Source organism: Rana temporaria, chromosome 8 (genome assembly GCF_905171775.1).
Source record: "Rana temporaria chromosome 8, aRanTem1.1, whole genome shotgun sequence".
In the NCBI taxonomy this organism is placed as follows: domain Eukaryota; kingdom Metazoa; phylum Chordata; class Amphibia; order Anura; family Ranidae; genus Rana; species Rana temporaria.
Window position 1 is genome coordinate 34,102,783 of NC_053496.1, and position 15,796 is coordinate 34,118,578.

Below are 15,796 nucleotides of genomic sequence, written 5' to 3' on the forward strand. Positions count from 1 at the left end.
CACTCCTCGCCCCCTTACATGCCACATTTGGCATGTAATTTTTTTTGGGGGGGAGTGGGGGCTTCAGGAGAAGGGGACTTCCTGTCCCACTTCCTCCTTCCGCCGAGGGGCTGGAAAGGCGATTAGCTTAATCGCCTTTTCACAGCCCCTCCCTGTAGGCGAGCGCCTGTCCAATCGGACGGCACCGCTCGCGCATGCGCACTTCCGCTTGCGCATGCGCAGTGGGTGCCCGGCCGTGAAGCCGAAAGCTGTCACTGCCGGGTGCCCACACTAAGAATGAAGACGCCAGCCGGCGAGGGGGGGCGAGGAGCGGAGCCCCGGCCGGCGCGTCGCTGGAACGTGGAGCAGGTAAGTGTCTGTTTATTAAAAGCCAGCAGCTACACTTTTTGTAGCTGCTGACTTTTAATAAACTTAAAAAAAAGGTTGAAAACCCCTTTAAAATTAACACTGGTGAAGAGGAATAGCCTGGGGCTGTTGGAGTGATTCCCTTGCTGGCTACCATCTGCTTAACCACTTGCTGTCCGTATAACTTACATATACAGCGGCAAAGTGGCACTGCTGCTCAGGATCACGTGCCTGCTATGTGACCCGACACTTTCGGGTCTGGGTGGCCCGCTCCCGCTGAACTGATCGGCAGGTACAGCAGACTCGATTTCCGCTGGCACCCATTGATCCTTTGGTACTGAGGGAGAATGGCGGTCTGCCTATGTAAAACAAGGCAGATGGTTGTTCTGTCAGTAGGGAAGGCATTGATCCTGTGTTCCTGCAAAGCAGGGACAAGGACCCATGTCTCCCACTAGTGAAAGCGCCTCTCATATTACATAGAAACACAGTATAGGCATGCAGTTAACCCTTTAATCGCCCCTGATGTTAACCACCTTCCCAGCCAGTGTCATTAGAACTAGGCATGTGCATTTCGTTTCGTTCCGAATCGAAATTCGGACTAATTTTTCATTATTCGGACATTCGGATGCATACGAATTCCCGAATTGCAATATTAATGAATTTACCGAATCCGAACGAACGTTTTCGATTCCGAATCGAAAACCTGCGGACGAAATTCGATCGGAATTCGATTTTTTTTTTTTTTTTTTTTTTTTTTTTTTCGAATTCCGATCGAATTTCGAAATTATATTCGAAGAGAGAATTTTCGAATTCGACCTGGATTTTTCGAAATTCGGTCGAAAACGAACGAGTTCCGAAAACGAATTTAACACATGTAACGAACCTAACTTAACGAAATTAATTAAATAACGAATTAAAACGAAACGAAACGAAATTTTCCCTTTTGCACATGCCTAATTAGAACAGTGACTGCATATTTTTAGCACTGATGACTGTATTAGTGTCACTTGGTCCCCAAAAAGTGTCAGTTAGTGTCCGACTGTCCGCCGCAATATCACAGTCCCGCTATAAGTCGCTAATCACCACCATTACTAGTAAAAAATAAATAAACATAGCCCATACTTTGCAGACAAACCAATTATTATACGCTTATTGGGATTTTTTTTTACCAAACACATGTAGCAGATTAAATATTGGCTTAAATAAATGAAGAAATCTGATTTATTAAATGTTTTTATTGGATGTGTTTTATAGCAGAAAGTAAAAAATATTGTTGTTTTCTTTTTTTCAAAAATAAAAAAACGCAGAGGTGATCAAATACCAAAACACAGAGGTGATCAAATACCACCAAAAGTAAGCTCTATTTGTGGGATTTTTTTTTTTATTATTATTATTTTTGGTACAGTGTTGCAGTGCCGCTTCGCAAAAAATGGCCTGGTCATGAAAGGGACATAAATCTTTTGGAGGACAAGTGGTTAATATTACAAAAGAGCGCTTGTGACTTCCAGAATTAGGAGACTGGATTCAGTAAAAGGCGTATTTTTCATGGTATTTTTTATGGTGGTGACGGCTAAGGAGTGTCTCTGATGGTGATTCACTGGGGAACTTAAGTGGTCACAGGAAGTCATTAGTACATATTATATCATTTTAGTGGATTTTTACATAATATTTCACAACCGGTCTTAAAAGGATAGTGCTACACGTTTATTTATGTATATATGTTTGTGGATAGTGGTGGAAGCGGCGATCTTGACCATGATATTGGTTACACATTTTTTAATTTGGATTACGTAACTTTTATTGAGATCATTTTTCTTAATATTCCTTTGATGTTTTTTGATTGCATCAGCGCAGAGTTCACTATGATTTAGTGCTGGTATTTTTTTTAAAGCTCTTGGATTGCAGAGAAAATTAGACAATGAAATATGTGAAGCCTTGGACCAAAATTTCTAAAAACAGCTTATATTTTGCTCCAATCCAGCGTCATAAAAATGTATAAAATCTCTACTATTTAACTTCTCTTATTGACTCCATTTTGGTCCGTTAAAGCGGTTGTATAGGCAAAAAATAAATTGTTTTTCCTGGCACCTGTAAAGGAAAAAGCATAATGAGCTAGTATGAACCGCATACTAGCTCATTATGGAATACTGTGAGTGGCAGGAGCCGCGATGTCGTCACTCCCGCGCATGCAAGCGGGAGACTTCTGTCCGGCAAGGTCCGGCGGCTGCCGGGCCTTAAGCCGAACATCCCCTGTGCGCATGCGCCGCTGCATTCAGCGGCTAGTTGCGAGGGGAATATCTCCTAAACCGTAAAGGTTTAGGAGATATTCTTTTTACCTACCGGTAAGCCTTATTATAGGCTTACCTGCAGGTAAAAGTAAAAAAACACCTATACAACCACTTTAAGTATACCATTAAAAGGGTTTTGATATATATATGCAAATATTTATGTGCTGATCTTCCAGAAATCGAGTAAGCTCATAACCTCCTGTTTGTGCCAACATAGTGGGGGTTATTTACGAAAGGCAAATCCACTTTGCACTGTGAGGCCCGGATTCTCGTACGAGTTACGCCGGCGTATCTCCAGATACGCCGTCGTATCTCTGAGTCTGAGCCGTCGTATCTATGCGCCTGATTCTTAGAATCAGTTACGCATAGATTTGTATTAGATCCGACCGGCGTAATTCTCTTACGCCGTCGTATCTTAACTGCATATTTATGCTATCCGCTAGGGGCGTGTACGCTGATTTACGCCTAGAAATATGTAAATCAGCTAGATACGCCAATTCACGAACATACGCCCGGCCGACGCAGTACAGATACGCCGTTTACGTTAGGCTTTTCCCGGTGTAAAGTTACCCCTGCTATATGAGGCGTAGATGCGGCGTACCAATGTTAAGTATGGACGTCGTTCCCGCGTCAAATTTTGAAAATTTTACGTCGTTTGTGTAAGTCGTTCGCGAATAGGGCTGGGCGTCATTTACGTTCACGTCGAAAGCATTGGCTTCTTGCGGGTTAATTTGGAGCATTCGCACTGGGATACTTTCACGGACGGCGCATGCGCCGTTCGTAAAAAGCGTAATTTACATGGGGTCACATTAAATTTACATAACACACGCCCACATCTACCACATTTGAATTAGGCAGGCTTACGCCGGCCTATTTACGCTACGCCGCCGCAACTTTGCTTTGAGAATACGGCACTTGCCTGTCAAAGTTGCGGAGGCGTAACGTAAATAGGATACATTACGCCCGCACAAAAAGATACGCGCTTCTACGTGAATCTGGGCCAAAGTGTACTTGGAAGTGCAGTCGCTGGAAATCAGAGGGGAAGATCGGAAATGAGGGGAAGCTCTGCTGATTTCATTATCCGATCATGTGCAGTCTAAAATTATGTTTTTTTATTTTCCTTTCATGTCCTCCTCAGATCTACAGCGACTTGTACTTTCGGTGCAATTTCAAGAGCACTTTGCACTTGTAGTTTGCACTTGTACTGCAAAGTGGATTTGCCTTTTGTAAAAAACGCCCAGTATCTCTGCTTCACTGAAAGGGCCCGAGTTCGAATATTTGTATACCAAAACCAGAGTCTGCTCAGCATACACAAGAGAAGACCCTCCCCTGCAGAGCATCAGGAAAGACATACCTTGCCAGCTGTCGTTGCACACACACAGCTTCTCTCCCGTTAGGTCACAGTAGCCATGGTCAGGGCTGCCACAGTTGTTCTTGCAATATGGAATGTCACAGGCTTCACCCTTCCAGTACTTGTCACATTCACAGTATACTCTTCCAGGGACCGAGCTGCTCGTCGTGCACTTGCCATGTCCTGAGCAATTGTTCGGACAAGAGTTAATACTGCACAGAAAGAAGAGAAAAATCAGACAAAAAAGTCATAAGTGAAAAAATTCATAGTTTTATTATAAATGTAATGGATCATTCTTTCATCAATATCCCTATAGGTAGGGATCCAACCGCATACATACGAGTAGAAGATGTTGAAGCCGGTCAAGTTGTAAGCAGCGTCGCTGAAAAAGTGAAGCAAAGCGTATCCGGACGTGGTGACCACCTCTGGGACCGTCTCATTCCCCGCTGCCTCTGGGACAATCAGACCACTAAGAGGGACAAGGAGAGGGATGGGCAATAGGGAAGGAGAGTAAGAATAGCAAGGGAAAAGAGGAAGGAAGGAGAGGAGAGGAAAAAGCAGGAAGAGGAGAAGAGAGGTGAGGAAAAGGAGAGGAAAGGAAAGGAAAAGAGATGTAGAGGAAGTAGACAGGAGAGGGGAGGAAAAGGGGAGGAAGGAGGTATGGAAAGGACAGGAAGAGGTGAGCAAGAGAAAAGGGGATACAAAAAGAGAGATGAGAGGAGAGAGGAATGAGGAAAGAGAAGAGCAGAGGAAGAGGACAGGAAAAGGGGAGAAAGGAAAGGAGAGAAGAGTAGAGGAGCAGAAGGGGAGAAGAGGAGAATAGAAGAGGTGGAGGAGAATAGACGAGGAGGAGGAGAGGAAAAGGAAAAAAGAGAGATGAGAGGAGAGAGGAATGAGGAAAGAGAAGAGCAGAGGAAGAGGACAGGAAAAGGGGAGAAAGGAAAGGAGAGAAGAGGAGAAGAGGAGAATAGAAGAGGTGGAGAAGAATAGACGAGGAGGAGGAGGAGGAGAGGAAAAGGAAAGAAAGAGAGATGAGAGGAGAGAGGAATGAGGAAAGAGAAGAGCAGAGGAAGAGGACAGGAAAAGGAGAGAAGAGTAGAGGAGCAGAAGGGGAGAAGATGAGGATAGAAGAGGTGGAGGAGAATAGACGAGGAGGAGGAGGAGGAGGAGGAGGAGGAGGAGAGGAAAAGGAAAGAAAGAGAGATGAGAGGAGAGAGGAATGAGGAAAGAGAAGAGCAGAGGAAGAGGACAGGAAAAGGGGAGAAAGGAGAGAAGAGGAGAGGAGCAGAAGGGGAGAAGAGGAGAATAGAAGAGGTGGAGGAGAATAGACGAGGAGGAGGAGGAGAGGAAAAGGAAAAAAGAGAGATGAGAGGAGAGAGGAATGAGGAAAGAGAAGAGCAGAGGAAGAGAACAGGAAAAGGGGAGAAAGGAAAGGAGAGAAGAGGAGAGGAGCAGAAGGGGAGAATAGAAGAGGTGGAGGAGAATAGACGAGGAGGAGGAGGAGGAGAGGAAAAGGAAAGAAAGAGAGATGAGAGGAGAGAGGAATGAGGAAAGAGAAGAGCAGAGGAAGAGGACAGGAAAAGGGGAGAAAGGAGAGAAGAGGAGAGGAGCAGAAGGGGAGAAGAGGAGAATAGAAGAGGTGGAGGAGAATAGATGAGGAGGAGGAGAGGTAAGGGAAAAATGAGAGATGAAAGGAGAGAGGAATGATGAAAGAAAAGAGCAGAGGAAGAGGACAGGAAAAGGGGAGAAAGGAAAGGAGAGAAGAGTAGAGGAGCAGAAGGGGAGAAGAGGAGAATAGAAGAGGTGAAGAATAATAGAAGAGAAGGAAGAGAGGAAAAGGAAAGGGAGAGGATGAGGAGAAGGAGAGGATGAGGAGAGGGAGAGGGCGAGGAGAGGAGGAGAGCAAAAGGAGAGCAGGAGAGAAAGGGGGGGGAGAAGATGGAGAGGGAGAGGAGAGAAACAGGAGAGGAAGAGGATGGGGAGATGAAGAGGAGAGCAGAAGAACATAACAGCAAAAGAACAATAAAGGTGAGGGTAGAAAGAAGGAAAGGGAAATGTAAAAGTGAAGGGAAGGAAAGGAAAAAGGAAGGGTGTGGAAGTAATAAGAGAAAACAGGGGTGGTCGGAAATAGGAAAAAAAAGAAAAGACACATTGTAGTCATTAAGGCATTCTACATGTTCAGATAAAAGTGATAGCACTATTGCAAAAACAAGGCTTCCTTCCTTTGGAAGTCCCTGCTCAGTAGAATATTTTAAGCTAAAATCCAATCAAATATAATATGCAATTATGTTTTCATAACAAACAAAAAAAATGAATACACAAATACATCAAGGATTTTATTTTTATTTTTTTTACCCTCCTTCCACTGTATCTTCTTATCGCTGTTCATATTTTACTACACAACTGTATGTACTTCTCCCTGAAAATGTTTTATGTGTTTGTATTATCTATTATTACCCTTGTTATTTCATTTGCGCCATACAGCGCCACAGGAGACGACAGTGCTATAGATTTCTTTAATTATAACAATAAGAAGAAAATATAATTACACAAGCTGACTCTAGCAAGGAACATTATAATATAAAACTAAATGAGAGAAAAAAAAAACACGAAAGGACAAACTTGGTGGATCGCTCGTTTTTTTTCTTGTCTGCCATCATTCTTCCATGTTTCCAATAAGCAAATACTAAGATAAGAGTTTCTAGTGGGTTTGGGGATCTAGGGGTGTGTTGGGAAAGTAGGAGGGAATAGGATTTGCTTATTTTTTTAACCTTTATGCCGCGTACACACGATCGTAAATTCCGACAACAAAACCGTGGATTTTTTTCTGACGGAATGTTGTCTGAAATTCCGAACGTCAAGAACGTGGTGACGTACAACACTACGACGAGCCGAGAAAAATGAAGTTCAATGATTTCGAGCATGCATCAAATTGATTCGGAGCACGCGTAGGATTATTGTGCGTCGGAATTGCATCCAAACGATCGGAATTTTCGACAAGAACATTTGTTGTCGGAAAATTTGAGAACCAGCTCTCAAATTTTTGTTGTCGGAAATTCCAACAGGAAATGACTGATGGAGCCTACACACAGACGGAATTTCCGACCAAAAGCTCACATCGAACATTTGTTGTCGGAATTTCGGATCGTGTGTACGCGGCATAACACCTGTACAGTTGTACTCTGTATGTGCACAATGAAAACTTTCAATAAAAACTATATCATTTAAAAAAGAGAAATAAAAATGAAGAGAAAGGGCTAGATTCAGAAAGATAAGCGTATCTTTCTGCGGGCGTAACGTATCTCAGATACGTTACGCCGCCGTAAATTAGGGCGCAAGTTCCGTATTCAGAAATAACTTGCGCCCTAAGTTACGGCAGCGTAACGTATGTGGGCCGGCGTAAGCCCGCCTAATTCAAATAGGGATTATGTGGGCGTGTTTTATTTAAATGAATGGTGACCCCCCGCGTATTTTACATTTTTTACAAACGGCGCATGCGCCGTTCGTGAAAGAATCCCAGTGCGCATGCTCGAAATTCCGCCAAAAAATCGTCATTGCTTTCGACGTGAACGTAAATTACGTCCAGCCCTATTCCCAAACGACTTACGCAAACGACGTCAAAATTTGACGCGGGAATGACGTCCATACTTAACATAGGATACGCCTCATAGCAGGGGTAATTTTACGCCGGAAAAAGCCTAACGTAAACGACGTAAAAAATTGCGCCGGGTAGACGTACGTTTCTGAATCGGCGTAACTACCTAATTTGCATATTCCTCGCGTAAATATACGGAAGCGCCACCTAGCGGCCCGTGTAAATATGCAGCCTAAGATACGACGGTGTAAGACACTTACGCCGGTCGGATCTTAGGGAAATCTATGCGTAACTGATTCTATGAATCAGTCGCATAGATACGACGCCTCAGATATGCCATCGTATCTCGTACCTGAATCTAGCCCAAAATATATAAAGGAGTAATTAAATAAAGAACATCTAAAATGTATAAAAAAAAAGACAACATTTTAGGGTGACAATAAAAAGAAAATGTGGTCAGGAGAGGGGAAGACCAAGTGATCCATAAAAACGTATTCCTGGGGTACAAGCTGATCTCTAACTAGCGTCTCTGAGAACTGCGTATCTGCCGCCTTGTCGTTGCCAGCGCACCCAGCGTAACCCACTCTGGGTATAATTATCCGCCTCCCAGTACATAATGAAGTGCATACCGAGCCGCACAGAGAATGGCGAGATTTTGTGGCCTACTTAGCAGACACCTGGGGACACATCCGTGCTGCACGAATCAATACTGACACGTGGCACCGGCTTCACTCCTCATTATCTCCAAACCCAGCTGCTGCTCCAACAGACGCCACCAAGCGGGTAACTGGGGCATGACTGCAGGTAGCAGGGCTAGGGGGATTAAGACTGACACAATGATACCGAGTCACAGTACTGCCGATTGGCCCTTTTACAGAACACAAGAGTTAAAACCCTTCTGTCAAATCCCAGCGGTCGGATAACCTGCCTAAAAATCATAACTGACAGCACATAAACTGACTCATGTTTTCCTATTATTGAGCAACTCTGAATGTGTAAAATGCTGATTACATATTACTTAGAGAGTTTTAAATACTTGTTGGTCAATCCAGTGTGATGTGTGATCCACACTAGCTGAAAGATAAAATCAGGTTTGCAATAGTATGTATAAAGCAGGTTGAAACCCGAATAATTCTGTTTGGCAGTTATTGTGGTTCACAGACCCCTTGCCATGTCATACAGCCAGTAAAGTGACCTATAGGTGTGCGCAGCCTATTGCATTAGGGTGTGCACCCCAAAGCGCAAACACACATGAGCTCTGCAGCCTCAGCTGCACTGGACAGAGAATTAATGGAAAGTGCTCTGTTCTATTCCTGTTTATTTACAAATTGAAGCATAGTAAACGCAGTTTACTTTGCTTCAGTTATGAATGAATGCTATGAGTAAGTGTGTTAATTTAGAAAAGGAAGGGGCTGGCAAATGACATATTGATTAGCACCTTCCCCCACTCTCCAACCTGAAACATGCCCCGAAGCATCCGGGGGGAGAGGAGAGGAGGGAAGCCAGCAGCACTGCACAGGGAAAGCCAGGCCAATTGGGGGAACTGGCACCACAGCAATCCGGGGGGAGAGGAGAGGAGGGAAGCCAGCAGCACTGCAAAGGGGAAGCCTGGGCAGTGGGGGGGGATTGGCACCACACGCAGTGTTTAGGGGGGCCCAGGAACACCTAGCACACCCCCTGTGCATGCCTATAATAGTGACCCCATTATGCAGTGATGCAACTTGCCCAGCATTTAATATGTACATTGTAGGCTGAAATGCCATTAATTCTGTCTGGCCATTCTTATGATTCACAGACCTCTGCCACGCGGTAGAGTTAGTCCAGGGACACCACTCTGCCCTCTAAACACAACTAAAACATTTTTTTAAGGGACTTTACCAGTACCAAATAGAGACACAAATGTAAAATATTTTCATTTTTAACTGAGATCAGTAAAAATTATATTTTAAATTTGTGGCTCCAATTGGTACCGGTAAAATCCACGTAAAAAGTTTATTTTGTGATAATTGAATAATACAGATACCTACTGTAGTTGGCCCATACCTACTTGTACATAATGCAACATTGTAGTATGACTCCCTAGGTCAACCCTAGGCTGCCCAATGCACGATGAATGAGCAATTTTCCACTGCTGAGCTTCTCTTCTTGCAAGATGCTAGGGCACCTTTTCCTTCAACCCCTGATGCTTGAAACGCGTTAGCTTTACAATGACCATGATGGAATGTTTTAGAGTGAGAAATGTACAGATTCTTGCTCTGAAACTTTGATATCTGAGAATATCAAGACTCTGTTGCTGTCTGGATAGCAGGATGGAGTTTACCAGACACAACATGTTGGCTTACCTGAGTACTGCGATCAGAGGGGAGTATATGGAGTCTCCGTCATAGACGTACATGTGGTCCCAGCTGCACTCTGTAGCAAAGTGATTGAATCGCAACCGCAGGACGGCGTTGGGGCTGAAAAACAAGAAGAGGGAGTTGAGGTTACAGCTCTACATATCAAAGATCCTCAGAGGGTCCCTATCATTTCCAGGCATGGAAAGACATCCGAGAAGGGAATTGTTTCAGTAAAAGCATATTGCCAGGGCAGAATACAGAAACCTCTATGGGGGGGGGGGGGGGGCGGGGAGAGAACATTAAAGACCCATTCACACTTGTGCACTGAGGCACGCGATAAGAGATTGTTGCACTGCATCACAATGAACTTGCTCTATGTACATTGCCATTCATTGTGAATAGCACCCCAACGCACTGTACAGTAGAGTGCATTGCATGATGTACTGCACCATAAAATGTGTTTTCTCATTTATTATAATGCATTGGAAGTCTTATGATAAATGGGCTGCCTTAACGCAAATCATAACTCCACGCCTTTGGTTTCCATGACTGTATTCTTCACTGGTTCTCTTGCTGCTTACCCAACCGCACCTTTAGCGTTACTTACAATTTTATTTTCACCTCCCCGCTTTCTTTCTCTGTCGGGGTCCCCCAAGGTTCTGTTCTTGGACCTCTCCTATTCTCAATCTACACCTCCCCCTGGGTCAGCTGATAGCTTCCCATGGCTTCCAATACCATCTCTTCACCAACGACACTGACATTTATCTCTCTACCCCTCAGTTCACTCCCTCAGGCTCCTTCCATATCACTAATCTACTATCAGATATATCAGTCTGGATGTCACTACACTTCCTCAAACTCAATCTATCGAAAACCAAACTTATTATATTTCCTCCCCCGAGTGCCTCTTCCCCTGATCTCTCCGTCAAGATTGATGGCACAGCTATCTACCCCTCCCCGCATGCCAAGGTTCTAGTTGTTATCCAAAATACCGTATTTATCGGCGTATACCGCGCACTTTTTTGCCCTGAAAATCAGGGCAAAATCGTGGGTGCGCGGTATACGCCGATACCCGCTTTCCCGCACCGAGTTTTGAATACTGCGCCGACATATACCTAGCGCAGTACACTCGGGCAGTCTTGGCTCCTTCCGCGCTCACGTCCTGGACTTACAGGACGTCAGCGCGGGTAGCCGAGCATTGCCGACAATACACGAGTGTACTGCGCTCTGTATATGTCGGCGCAGTATTCAAACTCGGCGCGGGAAACGAGCGGGGAGGACGCGAGGACGCTGCAGAAGGACGCCGGACCCGCCGAAGAGGACACCGGACCCGCCGCAGAAGGACACCCGAAGCCGCAGAAGGACGCCGGACCCGCCGAAGAGGACACCCGAAGCCGCAGACGAACGCCGGACCCGACGAGGCCGCTGATGGACGCCGCGCAAGACACCAAAACTGTAAGTACAAAAAAAACTTTTTTTCCACAGGATTCGGGTCAACTTTAGGGGTGCGCGGTATACGCTGGAGCGTGTTATACCGCGATAAATACGGTACATCCCCGTCTAACCAATGACACCACCAAGCTCCTAGTTGACTCCCTGGTCATCTCTCGCCTCGACTACTGCAACTCTCTCCTTATTGGCTTACCTCTACGTAGAACATCCCCCTTTCAATCAATCATGAATGCTGTTGCCAGACTCATCCACCTTACCATCCGCTCCGTGTCTGCTACGCCTCTCTGTCAATCCCTCTATTGGCTCCCGCTCACCCAACAAATTTAATTCAAAATACAAAACAACAACTTACAAAGCGATCCACAATTCAGCCCCCAGCTACATCACTAGCCTAGTCTCAAAATACCAACCTAATCGTTCTTTTTGTTCCTCTGAAACCTCCTTCTCTCTAAGCTCCCTCGTCACCTCATCCCAAACTCACCTCCAAGACTTTTCCAGAGCCTCTCCAATTCTATGGAATTCCCAACCCCAAACTATCTAATTATCTCCTACTCTGTTTGCTTTTAGACCCTAAAAACCCTCCTCTTCTGAGAAGCCTATCCTGCCTCCCCCTAAAAACTGTACTTAGATTTTCTCAATCATCTCATTCCACAGTTATTACCTTTTGTATCACTTGGTCCTCCCTTTTAGATTGTAAGCTTCAATGAGAAGGACCCTCTGATTCCTCCTGTATTCAATTTTGATACTGTACTGTCTGCACATATGTTGTAAAGAGCTGCGAAAACTGTAGGCACTATATAAATCTTGTATATCGTTAATAATAATAAGTGTGAAATATGGGAAGCAGGTGGTGGCGCCAACCTTAAGTGTAGATTAAATATCAAAAAATAATGAATGTTGTATGGGTGGTATAATAAAGCCAAAACAAAAACAAAAACAAAAACAACAAAATTGTTGCGTGGTGATCCAAATAACAAACTGTTCAAAAAACTATTCAAGAAACAAAAAACTCAAAAAGTGTTCAAGTGCTGAAAAATCATTCCATCTCTGCTTCATGCAAAATTGAGTGAATCAATAAATATAAATATAAATATAAATATAAAAGTAAAAATATAAATATAGTGCAGTGTGCTTTCAACAAACAGTTTCCATACTGTCAGTAAAAGAGTCTTTATGCAAAAAATCATGCAAAAATAAATAAATAAATAAAATATTAAAAGTGCTGTGTGCTTCTTCCACGTGAGAGCAACGTAGGTATAAATCTTCTGTGCAAAAAACCGTGCTCGCTCCCTATGGTCCCGCACTCACCAGATACTTGAACCCCTACAGGGGTAACAGGCGTTCACAGTATAAATACTGACAGATCCCTGGATCTTCCCAGAATCTAAAATTCCACCGCTCAGAAGAGGAGGAGACAAATGGATTGCCCAATAGTGTGATATCGTTTTTAAAAAGGAACAATATTTATTCACATTATACAGGGTACTCACAATTTGGTAGAAAGGTTAATACACATAACATAAAAACGTGCTGTAGCTTAGAGTAGCGTCTGCTCTACCGGTTTCGTCGATCTGACGTCATCTGGAGCCTCCAGATGACGTCAGATCGACGAAACCGGTAGAGCAGACGCTACTCTAAGCTACAGCACGTTTTTATGTTATGTGTATTAACCTTTCTACCAAATTGTGAGTACCCTGTATAATGTGAATAAATATTGTTCCTTTTTAAAAACGATATCACACTATTGGGCAATCCATTTGTCTCCTCCTCTTCTGAGCGGTGGAATTTTAGATTCTGGGAAGATCCAGGGATCTGTCAGTATTTATACTGTGAACGCCTGTTACCCCTGTAGGGGTTCAAGTATCTGGTGAGTGCGGGACCATAGGGAGCGAGCACGGTTTTTTGCACAGAAGATTTATACCTACGTTGCTCTCACGTGGAAGAAGCACACAGCACTTTTAATATTTTATTTATTTATTTATTTTTGCATGATTTTTTGCATAAAGACTCTTTTACTGACAGTATGGAAACTGTTTGTTGAAAGCACACTGCACTATATTTATATTTTTACTTTTATATTTATATTTATATTTATATTTATTGATTCACTCAATTTTGCATGAAGCAGAGATGGAATGATTTTTCAGCACTTGAACACTTTTTGAGTTTTTTGTTTCTTGAATAGTTTTTTGAACAGTTTGTTATTTGGATCACCACGCAACAATTTTGTTGTTTTTGTTTTTGTTTTTGTTTTGGCTTTATTATACCACCCATACAACATTCATTATTTTTTGATATTTAATCTACACTTAAGGTTGGCGCCACCACCTGCTTCCCATATTTCACACTTTTTTCTCCATTCTGTGGGGATTTTTCTGCAGGGGCAGCCCCTCACACTTATTATATTATATACCTTAATTTTAAATATTCTGTAGCGCAGATTCACATTTTTCCTTTTCCGTTAATAATAATAACACACGTCAATGCAAAGCACTAGATCACCTCTGGTCCCATTCACACTATTAGCTAAGTTGTGTTGGTGTGATGCAGTGCTATTCATTCCTGAATGCCACCCCGATGCATCTTGTCAATGAATGTGCATTGCCAGCCAGGCAAATTTAGTTCTGTGGATCTCCTGTAATTAGCAGAGCCGCATGTGATTGCTTTAGGCTGCAGGTTTGATTGTTTCCAAATGTCTTCTGGAGATTTATAGAATACAATGGGTGGGAGAGTCAAATGAGCAATCTGAATGTAGCTCCCGTTGATTTCTGAGAAGGTATTCCCAGATGGTGGTTGGGAAGTGAATAAATAGATTGGAGCCTCAGAGAGCAGGGTTCCTGTTCTAGGAGGTGTGGCACCTAGCCTGGAGGTCTATTGCCCTCCCAGGCTACTTAAAGGGGAAGCTCTGCTTGTTTGCACCCTCCCCCCCTCCACTGACACATTTGGCACTTTTTTCGGGGGGGGGGGGGCAAGTAACTGGTTTTGACAAGTACCCACTCCTACTTCCTGGTAAGATCACCACAGGTAATCTATGTCATATCCGACCCCTCATCCACCCCCCCACCGCCCGCCCGCCTTCTGGAACCTGTGTGTGTCCCAGAAGATGGCAGGACCATACATAAAGCTCATGTAGTGTTTTTTTGCCAAAAATGTGTCAAAAGTGTCCGATATGTCTGCCATAATGTCGCAGTCCCAATAAACTGAGGAAAAACTATGCTTTTTAAAGTGGAGTTCCACCCATAAATATAACATTACATCAGTAGTTTTCGGAAAAAAAAAAATTTTTTAGATGCCTTCAAAGTGTTGTTGCTAGGCAGAATAGTTAATCTTCCTGCACCTAGGTGCTTAAGCTTCCTAACCTACACCGCACAGACTCCTGGGAATGTAGTGGGTGTAACTTTCCAGGAGTCTGTGCACTCCCCAGTCTCAAAGAATCATGTGACTTGGACAGCACAGGTGCTGAAACCTGATCTGACACTGCTTGTGCAGCACTGAGCATGTTCGAGATCTGCAAGGCTGAAATCCAGGAAGTCATACAGTCTGGCTTCATGATGCCCACACTTAAGATGGCCCCAGTCAATTTCTATTTTATAAAGTGTCTAAATGCTGTAGCAACCTAACAAAACGGACCTTAGTTTACAGACCAACTTTACTAGAATACATTGAGCTTGTGTATTACAGGGGTATTTATATATAAAAAGTGAAATTGTGGCCGGAACTCCGCTTTAAGAAAAAAAATGGGGCTATTTATTACAGCAAATAGTACAAAATAGTGTTTTTTTTTCTAAATTAAAAATGCAACAATGCTGCGAGCCACCTCTTCTAGCGTGAAACACGTCTCAAAAAATGCTCTGGTCATTGAGCAGCCAATTCTTCCGGGTCTAAATTGGTTAAGTCATTTTTTGGGGGGCAAAAATGTGGATTTTTACATGTATGTGAAAAATAAAAAAAATTGCTCTGGAGCCGAACTGGATGTTCATAATGTAATAAAAAAGTATCAAATTCACTGAATCCTCCATCTATCGAGAGCAAACACGACCAACAACACCCTGCTATTTACATAGTAAATACTTCAATAAGGAGAAATATTTGCTAGGAAAAAATATTTGAACAACAAAGTCAGAATATAACAAGACACGCTTATCGGAGTATTGTTCCTAAGAGCCATCTATGCGGCCCCCAATCAAATCTGAATGTTCATTCTACAGAGGCGGAGATAATTAATCTTATGGCACCTACACATGCTGTAGATGCCCCTGTGGTTAAAGTGGACCTGTACTCTGTTCATACTGGGCAAATTTACTGATTCACGTTATGTATAACACTTAGGCCGCGTACACACGATCAGTCAAAACTGAAGGACCGTTTCATCGGTCCAAACCAACCGTGTGTGGGCCCCATCGTCAGTTATCCTTCTGTCAAAAAAAGA

The 15,796-nt window shown here is 43.5% G+C and overlaps 1 protein-coding gene across 1 annotated transcript in view; it reads right to left on the minus strand.

The window, feature by feature from the left end:
- ATRNL1 (attractin like 1) overlaps positions 1–15,796 on the minus strand; it is an 859,416-nt gene that overhangs the window by 697,629 nt on the left and 145,991 nt on the right. The window contains exons 3-5 of the mRNA XM_040361535.1: positions 9,922–10,035; positions 4,325–4,453; positions 3,988–4,196 (exon numbers count right to left, since the gene is read on the minus strand). Of these exons, the coding sequence (XP_040217469.1) occupies positions 3,988–4,196; positions 4,325–4,453; positions 9,922–10,035 (452 nt within the window). The remainder of the gene's footprint in view (positions 1–3,987; positions 4,197–4,324; positions 4,454–9,921; positions 10,036–15,796) is intronic.